Here is a 14,813-nt window from a genome sequence, read left to right as displayed (position 1 = left end):
TTTCATGTGAGTATTTGTAGAATTCAATTAACCCAGCACCTTATCCAACAGCTTCAATTCAATTTAATATCCTCTAAAAGTAAAGTCAAAACTATACTCGTGCATAGCCTTTTGCAAATAGCAAATATTCTGTGTTTTTGTATGGCAAAATTTTCATTTTAGAGCAAACCGAAAAATAGTTTCTCTTAGAGCAAATAGATGAAAAGTTACCCGTGAGCATTTTAGCTCCACTATGAAATTCTAAGATTCTAAGAAGAAAATTCCAATTTTTTGTATAATAACCGTTGAAATTAAAGTTAGCAGTTCAAAAATTTGATTTCATGAAAAGAGTTTGCCAGAATTAATCCGTAATCTTTAAGGTTCAAAGTTGTTCTTAATCCGTCATTCTTGGGGCTCAAAATTGTTGGATCAAACTGAAATTTCCCCTTATAATACTACTAATGTCGCTCGCCCTATGGGAGGCTTTTTATTAGAAAATAACTGGTAGTGTGTTATTTTCCTATCTCAATGCATGCAACAATTCTTAGTCAGTTTATGTCTGCTTTTGCACCTTTTTCAAGATAGTGAAATAAGGTAGTAGCATTAGGAATGTTCAACGAAACCCTTGCTGGTAAGCTATTGGTAGAGTCTGTCTTTTGAAATCTCACTAAACTCGGATAAGGCTACTATTGATCAAAATGCAACACCTCATTGGAACTGCAGGAGGTCCGTGTCAAAACACTGTCGTTATGTACGTCTGTGTAGCCGCTCAGTATTGATGAATGCCGTCTTATTGTCATCTCTTTTTTATGGAACCATCCGATAGCTTACCAAAAACTGACAGGACAACTCTGAGAAGCACAAAATAATTGTTAAAACTGCCGGGTTTTTTTTTTTATTATTTTTTTTTTATTTTTATTTTTTGTTTATCAATTCTGTTTTTCCATCCACACTGACGAAAGTAATCAACAGGGGACATCTTTTTTTGCTGAAATCAATTGCGAGCACTTGAATAGCTAGCACTGAAAGTTAAATTACGATTTTTCTTTTTGGGCCAATTGCAGTGCATAATTGTCGATTTATGTAAAACGAGAAACTATATTTCTTCTAAAACAAATAATTTCCAGCTCTTTTCGGTCTCATTATATTTCAAGTGGTCAATTGCAATACTGTTTGTTTTATGTAAGTTGACTTTTTCTCTAATAATCTGTCTTGAAAATTTTGAAAAAAAAAAAATTCTATTTTGTTGTTGCTGCATGCAGTGTTTTTGAAATTTTTGAGGTATAATGAAAAAATCCTAACTTTTTTAAAATTGAGTTTTCGTGAAAATGTTTTTCACAAATTTTAGCCACCCATTTTCTATCTTGCCTCTGCAGCAAAAGCACAGAATGTAGAGAAAATGTCCAATCTCATACTTTGCCCTCTTCACATGCTGAAAATGAGGTTTTTACTGTCAGCAGGACTATCCTTATTTACTATTTTTTTTCTTTTAAAATTAATGTGTAAATTTTTGATGATATGTAACCGAATTTTTTCGTTGACAGGACTGCATCTGAAACCTATTGCTCCGTCCTCTGAAATGTCCACTGCACGATTATCACCCTCGCCTTCGGGAAAAATTCATGCTGGAACAGAGGAACCGCCTGCTGACCCAGCAACAGCCCCGATCAAGCCGGGTGCTGAATCAGTGATAGAAATTAATAAGGACAAAATGGGACTAGGTTTGAGTATTGTCGGTGGCTCTGACACTCTATTGGTAAGTTCCATTCTCTTTGCCTATGTGTCCATTCAAAGAGACAGAACTTGTATGAAAATTACGAATTTCTATTCATGTTAACGTATGAAGTCAAGGTGGTTTTTTGGGGGATCCAATTACTCAGGTCTGAATCAAAAATACGCTAGGCGTGTAATATACAGAGTTTCTGATGGTCTGGAAAACCTTGAAAGTCAGGCATCTAAGGCAACCTGGAAAAGTCCTGACTGAATTTTGGGAGCAGAGATAAGCGTTTCAGGGTATAGTAAAAAAAGTCAAAGGATCCGAAAGTGAAGAAATTATGGGCACTCTGAATGTACCTTAATATGTCATTTTTAATGCACAAATGTCTGAAATGGTAAAATCCAAAAATGAAAGTGTTTTATCTCTGTCACTCTCAAATATTCCTGTAAATTGAGATTTTCCCCTACAAAAGTGGGGGTTTTCCAAGGGAAAGATTTTTTTTTATTTTTATTTTTTTATTCAATCTGTTTTTTCTTAGTTGCTCTAAATTTCATAATGATTAAACTTTAGTGATGTCTCCTCAAACATGATTCAAACCAGAAGAATATTGTCCTCATCTTCACCCATAACTTGCATTGGATACTAACCATTTTTCAATGAGTCTATTTTAGCTAACTTATCATTATTTTCTGTGTTTCCCAGGGTGCTATAATTATTCACGAAGTTTATCCCGACGGTGCTGCAGCGAAAGACGGTAGATTATTACCAGGCGACGTAATCTTAGAATGTAATAGCGAAGACTTTAGAAATATAACCCATAGCAAAGCTCTAGCAGCCTTAAGACAAACTCCTGCCAAAGTAAGTCTTCACAGTCACCAGGTTTAGATTTTATTTCTAGACAACTCTTAGTTTTAACGGCTCTTCGGAGCTCTAATTGATCTTTTAAATTCACTGGTATTAATTTTACCAGCATGAAGCAATATTTTTAAAATCATATCTAAAATATCTAGAATATGTGCCTCTCATTCTAATGATTTTAAAAAAGATGACGTTTCTGTTGTTTGGATCTGAACTCCCCAAGGTTCTACAAAGAATTCGATCACTCGAAGTGTTGAAAGGCAAAAATGTGTGAAATTATATAGTATCTTTATTCTTTAGTATCACTATTGTATTCTCTCATGATGTCGGACCCAAACTTGAGATTCTGTGAAGAGCACCGATCACGGGTCGTAGATCACAAAAATATATGCCATTCAAATTCATGTGATTATATATATGTATTCATGTATGTATGTATTTCCGCCTCTTAAAGATTTTTCCATTTTAGAGTAGTTATATTTTTCTTACGTTGTAAGATATTGTGACCAATTTTTTTTTCCATTTCGTAGAGCCTCATTAGAGCTACTTTTCTGCCAAAAAAAAGTATGTATTTTGATATTTTTAAAATTCTCTCTGTAATTCTGAATTATCCTTGTTGTCTGCGGCAGGTGAAAATGACTGTTCTAAGGGACGATGTTGCGAAAGAAGAAGACAAGTTAGAAATAATAGACGTTGAACTAAACAAAAAGCCTGGAAAAGGTCTAGGTTTATCGATAGTTGGCAGGAAAAATGGTCCAGGCATTTTTATATCTGAAGTGGTTAGTATTTTTCTTTTATTTTAAATTCCAGCGCAAGATGAAATTGATTTTTATATTTAAATTGAAAAGAATAATACATTTTAATTTTTATCTTTTTTCACTTTCCGCATTCATTTATCATGATTTTTTTTATTGCCTTGATGTCGCACAGGTTTAGGGCGTGTCTCATTGAAGTCTATTTCAGAGTATCAACTAGATTTTTGTTGTTATAACTCTTTCTTCACGATTTTTCTGAGGGAGCTTTCAGTGACCTTTGCTCAGTCAAAAGCATCCATCCTGCGCTTAAAGTAGACCTATAAACTGATCCACTGGTTATCTTCAAAGATTGTTGGCTCGTCGTTCTTTGAAAGGAAACAGTCCTGAATGAGCCAGTTTGTGGGCTGTAGCTTGTGCATGGGAAGTGAGCAGAAGTTTTTGGTAATTCTTGTTGGAGATTCGAAAAATAAGTGAAAAAAAACATTTAAATTGTTCAAGTTTTTTTAAAATTTAAAGAAATACTGATAAGAAAAACAAATCTCAGGTTACCCCCTTCTTTTAATGGCTTTCATGACATCACTTCAAGTTCTTTGACTCTTGAAATGTTCTTATTTGAACAATTTCTATATTGTCAAAATTTCATTGTGTGGAAAGAGTTTTTCAGTCCATTTTCCATGTTATACAAGGAAAACCTGACCTTTTTTCAGTATTATTGCGCTTTTTCAAATAATAAAAACATCATCTTCTTTATAACCATTTTCTTTCAATTATTGTAGGTCTCAGGGGGAGCGGCAAATGTGGATGGTCGGTTGATGAAAGGCGACCAAATCCTGTCGGTGAATGGGCGCGACCTGAAGACTGCGTCTCAAGAAGAAGCTGCTGCCGTACTGAAGACAACCTCAGGCAAAGTTCAAATCAAATTAGGCCGTCGGAAAGCCAAACTCAGCGCTGCCACGTCAGACAAGTAAGTTTTTTTTACCGATTCTTTGAGCTATTGTTAAGTTAGTGTGTAAAAGTTGTTGATGTGATATTTATGGGGTGCATAATGGAGTTCCACTAGATATGATGCAATCACAAAGTAAGACAGTGGAAATTATTGCAATAATGCAATTAATCAACTTACCTCGTGTTCTCCCTCGCATTGCTTTCAACTTGAACACTGGTTGTTCAATGATTGTCTCTGACAAATTATTTAAGAATTAGTATATTACCTATTTTGACCCAACCTATACAATAAAGTATGGATACTAACGATTTAAGAATGTGAAAAGTTTATAATACCAAGAAAATTGTAGTGAATCCTGTGTTAGTGTCGTTAAAGGTGACACCATTCCAGCCTGCATGTCGAATCAAAACTTCAAAATATTTTATCTTCTAGTTCGTGACATTGAAAGAAAATGGCTTATAGTGCCAGGTCCACTGACCAATAGTTGGAACCAAAATTTCACGTCAATTTTAAGGTGTTCAGAAACTTTCCTCCTCTGCATGCAATTATATGTGCCTAATTTTCACAAAATGTCACTGTTAACAGTCAAAGCAATCTTAATGCCCAAAAAATTAAAATTTGAGGTATTCATGCACAGTTACGATTTACACACAGACATTTATGTTCGAAAAATCTCGAAACAAACGGAAGTCACGAAGGTTCAAATTTGCAAATTTAGACTGAAGTAGAGACCATTTTAATTCGTAAGTGTGCTATTTCCAGTCTCATTTTTGGTAAATTTCATTGTATTTTAAAGCCTTTTATATACACAATAATGATCAACTTCTTACAATTTTATTCTGCAAGTCATCAGAAGAAGCTTTCTGATCAGAACTCCAACGCCAATTTTTTTACCCATTTTGCAAAAGATGGCTCTCTGTGCACTAAGATCCCTTTTCCTGTGGACAGTTGCAAATGTTACACACTGTATGCTCAAGCAGATAGGACGCGCACAAAGAGAGGTTGCAGTTAACATTTTAATAAACAATTAATTGTATGAACACAAGGTTCTTCAAGTCAGTGTAATCTGCTAAGAACAGAAGAAAAATGGAAAGGTCCTCAATTGTACCTATTTCTAGGTATCTGTGAATTACTTTACTTTAAAAATGAAAAATACTGAGTGAGCTGATAAGGAGATGTTTACATGGGAAATGATGTCACTTTATGCGCTCTTTGTCGTCATTCGGATCACGATTTATGACATTTACATTTATTTCTCTCTCGCCTCTTTTCTCTCAAAAAATCACAAGAAACACCATCAACTAAGCTGAATAAGCACTTTCATGCAAAGCGAAGAATTCGTCTGTACAAATTATTAATTTGTGTTTCATGAAAGTCTTGTTTTAGAAATTGTAGGCCAGTGAACTAACAGGCAAAATTAACTGTAAAGCAAGACTTATCTGCCAAAGCATATAGTTTAGGTGGTGTTAGTTGTTTCTATTTTTCCAGAGCCTTAACATTTCAATTATATACTAACAATGAAACAGCTAGTTTTTTCTTAGGGATCACAGATAAAGCTCACAAACTTTAAAAGTGATCCTTCATGAGCGTAAATGTACTGCTGGTAGACCTTCATTAACGTTTAATTCCTTCTGTGCCTGTCTCTTTTGCTCTTCAATTTCTAGTTTAATCCCTCAATCCTCCCCCTCCTCTTTTTAATGCTTCGCTCAATCGCTTATTTCTCTTTGATGCCTAATTTATGCGTTGAATGCATGCACTATCTCCATAACTTACAAAGATTTCTATCTTAGAACGACTGCGTGTTTATTTTCCAAGTTTCTCATCTTGGTTAAAAAAGTGTATCAGCTTCGGTTTTTCTTTGAGATCGGATTTTTGTGGGAGAATATCCCTCATAGACTTTCGATTCATCTCGCGATAGGCATCTAAAACTTTTCTGAATTTGGCTTTTTCTGGTACAATAAATTAGATTCCTGTCAATTTTTCCGACAGGAACACACAGAAATTTTCTCTCCACTGCTACCATGTGTCTCATAAAAATTGTTGTTTGAAACATATTTTTGTAAATTTTTTCTAATCCCACTTCAATCCATCCGTTAGTGCGAAAGTGTTTGTGAGCAAGTGTAAAAAGCAGATTTTCAGGAAAGTCGAAAATGTTGCAAACATGCATTTTGAATCAAGATGGACCCAATGATATTGATGATGTGAACAAATTCCCCTAAAATTTCTTACAAACGGCCTGCAATTTTCTAATTTTTATCAAAAATTATTTTTGTGAAAGGGAAATGCACCGCTAAAAAGGCGGTAGCATTGGACTTCAGCTCTTTTCCCATCAGCGAGATTTGTTTTCCGTTCATGTGATGACGTCCTTTCCACAAACCATACCATGACAGTAGTTTTTTTGCTCTTTTCAAAATCAGGCAAGCAGTTCTGGTTTAAAATAAAATAGAATCTTCAGCAGTTGTTTTGTTTTTGAGAATTCCCATACTATGTGAAGCAACGTTTAGGTAAATATCTCACTTGATATGTAAATTGCAGTGTTCAAATTCAAATTTTGAAAACTAATCCATGTTGAATCATAATTTGACCGTTGCCTACTCCATGACAGTATAGAGATGATCAAGCACTTTGTATCATCAATGAATCACCAGAGGAGATGCGAATTTTAACAGTTTGATAAATGTCTTCTGGTCAAAATTACCTGTAGAAAACGATTTCTGCAGCGAAAATTGTTGGAAGTAACTCCTAACTGAGATACTAATGTTGTTTGATTCAGAATCTCAAATTTCCCCTCTCTTGAAAAAACCATAATCTACTGGAGTTAATTGAAAAGCTTCATCTTGGTATCGTCAAGTATATATTATCGTTAAGTATTATTTTATTATTTTTACTTCAGTTAAATTGCACACTGAATGTTCATGTGATGGTTTTTGCGCTACGGACATAAATTAACCTCAATCTCAGCGCTGCGGCTCAGCTGTTACACATAGTCCACCTTTATTACCAATAAAAAATTTAGCACTTCCATCAAAGTTCAGGAAAAACTTCTAAGCTTTCCATTAACATAAGGCAGCTTTGTGCTTGTTTGAAGCCGTCATCATGACTATTGCGTTTTTTAGGCAGTTTATTTATCTGAAGTCGTATGAAATCCAACATTTTAACCTCTCTTGTCAAGATCGTGATACAAATAATATTAAGAGGCTTTGAGTGTGTTTGGTTTTAGTTGACATTATTTTTTTCATCTTGTTTTTCCTGTTTTCATTTATCTCCGTTCTTATTTTATTCCATTGTTTTTTGAGTTGATTTGTTAACTTCGTTTTAGATCTGTGGATCAAAATGAAGAGGAGTCATGTGATAGTGACGTTTCAAAATCTAACCACCTCAATTGCCTGGTAACGACGAGTCGTAAATCAAGGAGAAAAATGTTTTGGTCCTTCCGCCGAAAGTGCAAAAAAATGATTGCCAAGTAGTTTCTTTTATTTTGTATCAACAAATCTGTGCCTTGTGATTATACCAGTGTTTTGTTTGCGTTGTAAATCAAGACCTTTCGAAACCTGGAGCCTTAATAGGCACTGGACTGAATGTAATTCAGTCACGTTTGTTGTTAGAAGTGAGTGTTATTCGTCAATATTGATATTATTTTTGTAATGGAGATTTTGAGCATAGACAAAAGGCAAGATTTAAGCTTTACTGGAAGAATATTTTCTTCATTAGTTTGATTGTTGATATTAAAAATCCCAGACAGTCTGTTTTCTCAACTTCTGTTGTCTTTTCAGCATTCTTTCTTCTCATTGTTATCTTGATGAATCTCTGTTCTGTTGCCAATGCAATATTCGCTCTGCTCCTTTTTTTTCTCTTTTTTTCGTTGCATCACAAGGCACATGATTAGGTGTAGTTTATCAGACATATCATGAGGGGCCATCCATAAATTAATGAATGCTTCAGGTAGTAGGAGATTGTCAATCTTACCATCATTTAGCATTGCTGAAAATGAGAGAGCTCTCAGCAGATCGTTTGCCAATAAATCTCACATAAAGTACGGCAGAAAAAGCAAAAAAACAGTAATTTTTCTTTTCCCATGCTCTTATTATCACGAACTCAATACCTGAGCTCAGCAAATCTGAAGCCTTTGTGGCATTTTTGCCATTACTCAATAACTTCCATTCAAAAGACCTTATAGCTCTATGTGTCAAGGAGGATCTGGTCTGCAACTTTTCAGCTGCTTCCTGACTGAATGCACTCAGATTTACCTAGAAGTCCATTGTGTGGTGTGAGGTGTGAAACCTGGCTTGGTAATGAGATGGGTACCTGGATTACGCTCATCTTAAATTCCAAATAGGAACTGCAACCTTCTTAACTAATTTGACGTGCCTTTCGTTGCAAGTTTAGGAAATTGGGAAGGACTAGAGTAGTCAAAGCAGTTTCATTTGCGGAATAATAGTGTTGGAGAGCATTACATAGGGTGAACACATTTCGGTGGCATAAACCTATTGGCCGCTCATAATTTATGGACGGCTCCTAAAACAATCAAAATAAAGTTAAGACCCTGAGCCATCTACCGTTGGCTCTCACTTTAATTTTATTGTGTATTATTATTTTTTTTTTTTTAATAATTTATCAATTGTTTTTTGCTACTGCAGCAAAAATAGGGTTTTACGTTATAATTTGAAGTCTTAGATCAGTGGTGTCCCAGTTCTTTTCGAAGATCAAGGTCAGAGGGCTGATGGTTGAAATTGGTAGACAAAGCAATAGACAGAGAAGACAATAAGGATATAGAGGGATCCTATTGGTAGAAGCGGATGGTTGCAATAGCCAAAGGAAGTAGGCACGGGACTAACCAACGGCAACCCATGAGAGACCCTTTAGTTAGTCAATCATTTTCTTGCGTAGTCTATAAGAAACACCCATTTCAACCAAAAGAATTGCTCTATACTCCTTATTTCTTCTTTTTCTATCGCTTTGTCTATCAATTGTAACAATCAACCCGCTGACCGATCTGTCATCTCAATGATTAAAATATCTGGACAGTTGGAAAATGAAAAATCAACACCGAAGATGGATGTAAATTATGTAAAACATAAGTATTATCTAAACATCCAAGCTATTATTTTTTTTTTTTTTTTTTTTTTATTTTTCTATTTTTTTCTGAGGGAAAGGCAGTTCTAAAAATTCTCTTTTTTCTTCAAAATTTCAGCTTTTTGCGCTAAACTCTTGCCAAATTGATCCAGAGAATCTCAATACTCAGGCTAATCGAGAGACTGTTGTCATGTAAATTAAGACCCTTTTTCACTTTCCATGGCTCGGTATTGCAAATGAAGTACGCTAATGTATAATGAGTCTCTGAAGAATACACTTGGGATTTAGTAGAAAATGTTTGGAAACTTGAGAAAATTACATATTTTTCCCATTCTCTGTCTTCTTAGAGATTTATAAGAAACCATTATTCCATTATTAACCATTATTCCAATTCCCTTGTTGCCAGGTTTTTCCCCCTTACAAAGGTTGCTGTAATCACACATTAAATCGCTGTCCATAATTCAAGTCCATTAAGCTTTAAGTCTGTCAGGACCCACTGACTCAAAAAACGTTTTACGCTTCGGTTGTCATATTTTAGATGTTTCTCGTAACCGTACATATCCTTTAGTATGTAGCTCATATTTTTTGTAGCTTCCCTACAAATATGTAATGTAGGTAGTTTTGGCAAATCCTCCAATTTCTAAGAATATTTCAGAGTGTTTAAAATCTGGAAAGCGAAAAAAAAGAAACATTTTTGAAAAGCAGACCTCATAATCTTATGTACGTTTTGCCGTAGTCATCTCCTATTTGTAATATACTCCAAAGAGATAAAACTCTTTGACACAAGAAACATAAACCTACGTGATCTGATCTTGAGTATGAAATTCGTGGGCACCTTTAGAAAAATGAAGGGAGCCATACGGAGGGAAACCCCAGTTTTATGATTCAACTAATGTGAAAGTATGTGCAGTAATGTTTAATAGAATGGCTCCACCTCACGATACATGACACAGTCTGATTGGTTCAAATGAAAGAGGTTTATGTAGTTATAAGCTGAAGCTATGAGTGTCCAGTAGTCAGTAGTTATTTTCCCTTGATCTCAATAGTTTATTTTATGGTTTGGATATCATTCAAGGATTGTAGAACTGAGAGAACACCCAATCCCCATTGCCTTTGATATAATCAATTTCCTCAAAGAGGAACTTTCTGTTTTCATGTTATTTTAACATTGCCAAGTTGTCTAACCTTCTGTGGGTGATTATTGAAATTGATAAACAAAGCGCCAATAAAAATACAAAAGAATGTAAACAAGAAACGCAACTGCAGCCAATAAATAATACATGCAAGCGAGTATGCAAGTTTAAATTTGTGTGGGGTCTCCGTGGTGAATTAGTTCCGTTTCATTTGTTGACCCATCAATTTGACTGCGATCACTTAATCTTTGTCTTTTTTGTAAATGGTTAGTCTTTCGATTTCAATAATTAGTCGATTGAAATTTTACACTGAAGTTATTAGGGCTGTCAGTTTGTGGTTGAAATCAAATCTCAAGCAGCAGGAAAGGGCAAGTGTAAAAAAGTGAAAATGAAACCATTCTATTCTTCGGTTTGATTACTTCCCACTTATTGAATGATATGTACTCTATTATCTGCTTTGAAAAAACCCAAAATTAAATGAATACTCAGTCCGCAACTTTACGAAAAACTAGAAGGAATCTTATTGAAGTCCTTAGTCGTTTTAAAAACAGACTTAGTAACAGTGTGTCAAAGTGATTAGGATTTTTCCTAAATCATTCTGCATGCTTTTCCCGTGTACTTAGGACGGAGTATATATTGAAAAATATGAGAGTCTACTTAGCAGGATACTTATTCTCTTGTATATCTTATGTTGTAGAATGCCACTTCAGTGCCATCACCTAGCTTAAAATAAATAACCGTAAGAAGGCATTTCCCAGTTCAGTTGATCCAGTCAGATCCAGTTTCAGTCCCTGTATTTTAATTTAAACACTGATAACATACTGACTTAAACTCTCATAACCCAAAATCATCATAGATGAGATATTCATCCTGTGTTTGTTACTTTTACCTGTTTGAATTGTATAATAGTGTTGCCAGCAAATGGAAGTTGTTATGTCGTGGAACCATAATGATATTTGAAATGTTCCTCTGTTTTAAGTTTTGGATTTTTGTAATTTCTTAATTGTCACTTTCATATAGCCAGCGGTAGAAAATTTACTTTTCATTTACAGTCGAAATTATAAAACTTGAAGAATTTTTATCTTGATGTGAAGATTGCAATCTTTATGTGAAAGGATTAGGCACAAAAATAAGAAGGTCTTGGAGGCCATTGTCGTACAGAAATAAGCCGCGCTGAATCCCTTTAATTTCTGCACCCTACCTTTTCATTCTTATAAAGGGATTCTAATTTCTGTGTCGTTAACCTATACCTTTGAAGAATTTAGTGAATTTTTTGTAGTGAATCTTGAATATTTCCTGCTTATTTTATTGATCGATTTTCTTTTGAAAGTTACATAAGCAATAATGTCATAACAAAACTTTTATTTATCAGGATACATCTTTTCCTGTTTCTTCCTTATTACATTCACTTACCTATATACTTATGCTGTACATTTTATCCTCTTTTGTATCTCCTTTTGTATCCTCCTCCTCCTTTTATTTATTCTCAGTTTGTAGTCTGTTAGTTTCTTTGTATCTAAATTATTTTTTGAATAGTTGCTTCAATGCTCTGTATCATGTTAGTTCAGTTGTTGAATTTTTGCCAAATTCAATGGCCAAAATTTCCTTCGGGAAAACAAAAGAGCCTACATTTAGACAAATCCAATGGATTATGAATCCATAAGGGTTTTAGGGTCTTAATCATGTTTAACAATATGAATAGAGAAAGAAGTATGCATGCATCACCAAGAAGTTTGGCGCTAGCTGAACATAGACTTTTTATTTAAGATGTTTCTTACAGCTTCTTGAGCACAGTGAGCTTTTGAAATTGCACTTGTCATGTGCCAATCTGGAGTTCAGTGGGGATGAAAAGTGAATTTTTGGCGTTTTTACATGTAATATATAGTAGTAATGTTGCAACTTTTTCTCATTGGTGATTGAGAAGAGCTTTTGCTTCCTCGCAGATCAGGAAGATAAGACATACAGAAAAAATCTAATTTTTCCTAAATGATAACAACGTGCAGCGCAGCATTTAAACACACATTGCAACAGCCTCACATCTACTTCAGAAAATTCATGTAAAAGGCCAAAAAATTAACTTTTCAACCCTGCTTTTTTGACGACAACACATAGTGACTCAGATTTTGATAGAACATTGGGTTCGAGTGGTTGCAAGTAACAACATATCAAACAAAATTGATACTTGCCTAGCGCTGAATAACTGGGCATTCTGTGCGTAGTCCTTCGCTTTTGCCGTTATTTTTAAGAAAGCACAAAGGAGAAAAACAACTCTTTTTATGCATATACTTTGAAGCCAACTTCTGCAGCAATCAAATATATGTATTTGAAAAACGATATTTTTTTACGATTTTGGTCCAAAAGAAAAAAATTTGAAAGAATGCATCTCCTACTGTTTGCAAAAAACACCAAAGTCAACCTTTTTCAATGACATCACAATTTTCAACCTCAAATTCTCGGTGTATAGTTTTGTTTAGTCCCGTGGGTATGCCAATTTTTAAAGACTTAGGGTCTCTAATCCTCTCCTATTTTTTACTGATATTTTTTCGGCATTCCTCATAAATTGAATGTGATTGTATCTTTGTAACCTAGACTCAGCGGTTTTTATGCGCCAACAATGCATAAACAATCACATGTCTTTATTCCGCCCTCGCCCCCTCCTTCATTTTTTTTTTTTATCTCCTGAACCTCCTCTGCACAACGAATTATCACCAGTATCCTATATAATGTTTTTTTAGATTTCTTACATAATAAAGTAGGTTTCTTTATGTAAGTAATTTGACTGTGGAGAGCATGAAGAAAGTTTCAACCCCATAACTGGTGCCTTTGTTCCGAAGTATTGTAAATAGCTATTCATTTTTTAATTCATCTTTCTCTATGTTTCCGAGTGAGAACTACTCAAAGTGCAGTCAATAGAATTGTAGTGTTGCAGTAATTTATCCTCACTCGCAGTGTTTCAGGTTTTGTTTTTGCTTCTCTGGTTCACAAATGATTTGACTGTGATATTGATTTTTAGCTTTTATTTTGTATAGCCTATGTTTTAACTTGCTTAAAAAGGAAAAGTTAAAAGACTGAACTTGAAAGTCTAACGAAAATTCGAGAGAAAAGCTAGGAATATCAATAAATAAAAACCAGTTTTTCAAATCAACTTTTTGTTTTTCATTTTCTCAAGTCGTGTCTTACTCTCAACTTGGAGTGGGACGGTTTTAAATTTTTCTCTCACACTCTATATTTTAGTCATAGTTCAGCTATTGCTGTTCATGAATTCCCAAGGAGAGAAACATAGTAAGTGGAGTATGTTTTTTGAAAGGAAAAAATTACCGTTTGACTTGGCTTTACTTTTTCTCTCATTTGTAAAATCATTGATGCCTCTAATAGGTTATTTTCCAGTCCCATAAAATCAAATAATTTCATTTCTTGTGTAAGGAGGCAGCATCATCTGTCTGTTACAAATTTTTTAATGACATTTAATTGAATCTTGTTCTTTCCAAAAATATGATGTGTGCCATTCTTGAAGTGTAAAAGATTTCTCACTGATACCCATTCCCTTCTTATAGGCAAATATTTTACCTGCTTAAAGAGAGATGAATTCTTCTGGAATAAATTTTGTAGGCCAAGGCCAGGCTTTTGTTGCTGACATCCATTTCTAAGATTTAATTCTTAGATTAATTTTCCAATTTCTTCCCATCTGTTCCTTTTCTCTAATCCTAAGTTTGCCATAAATTATTTTTTCTCCGGATTGTTTGGTCTCACTCATTTTGACTCTCCGCTCACTTGAGCTATGAAATGCTTATAGATATTCTTTCTGCTCTCCAATCGACTAGAATTAGTGACATTAAAGGAGGCTCATTTTAACTAGAAACTTTAAAATGCTCCATGAATCTTCTTTGACTTAAGATTACCTTGAAAGTTACTTGTGTCTCTGAGACGAATCAGCATGCTATTCCCAACGGATATCAAGCTCAGGAAGGTTCAAGCAGCATATAAAAAATTAGACTTTTAGTGAATACAATTTTGTTGACTTTTTACATATAAGTACGCATGCTGCAGGATTTTAATGATTTTTGGAAGATGTCCCATCAAACCATATGTCCAATGCACAAAGTTCTTAAGTCCAAATAAAGGCTTCTCCTTCTGTTGACCAGTTTCTTATCAACTTCTATTTATCATGATATTGGAGTTATTGTCAGATTTTGCTGTCAGATCGAATTTTTATTTTTATTTTGAGGAACTGAAGAAAGAGGAGAGAGACTGGCGCTATCTACACAATACGTACAATATCTTTTTCCAACATGTTTTGTGAAAACTTGTATAGTCATATTTTCAAATATTTATCATTTTTAAAAACTTTTTTT

At 34.3% G+C, this 14,813-nt stretch overlaps 1 protein-coding gene across 8 annotated transcripts in view; it reads left to right on the top strand.

The window, feature by feature from the left end:
* The window catches only part of LOC109030874 (multiple PDZ domain protein), a 267,841-nt gene that overhangs the window by 237,801 nt on the left and 15,227 nt on the right, over positions 1-14,813 (top strand). For 6 of the 8 annotated variants that reach the window (XM_072300976.1, XM_072300972.1, XM_072300973.1 and 3 more), the window contains 4 exons: positions 1,524-1,735; positions 2,399-2,554; positions 3,184-3,333; positions 4,086-4,273. In XM_072300976.1, coding sequence (XP_072157077.1) covers positions 1,524-1,735; positions 2,399-2,554; positions 3,184-3,333; positions 4,086-4,273 — 706 coding nt within the window. Of the gene's footprint in view, positions 1-1,523; positions 1,736-2,398; positions 2,555-3,183; positions 3,334-4,085; positions 4,274-7,574; positions 13,607-14,813 lie in introns of those variants that run through there. The other 2 variants (XM_072300975.1, XM_072300974.1) reach the window with 2 other exon arrangements.

This window comes from Bemisia tabaci, chromosome 5 (assembly GCF_918797505.1).
Source record: "Bemisia tabaci chromosome 5, PGI_BMITA_v3".
In the NCBI taxonomy this organism is placed as follows: Eukaryota; Metazoa; Arthropoda; class Insecta; order Hemiptera; family Aleyrodidae; genus Bemisia; species Bemisia tabaci.
This window is presented reverse-complemented; position numbering and strand designations above follow the sequence as displayed.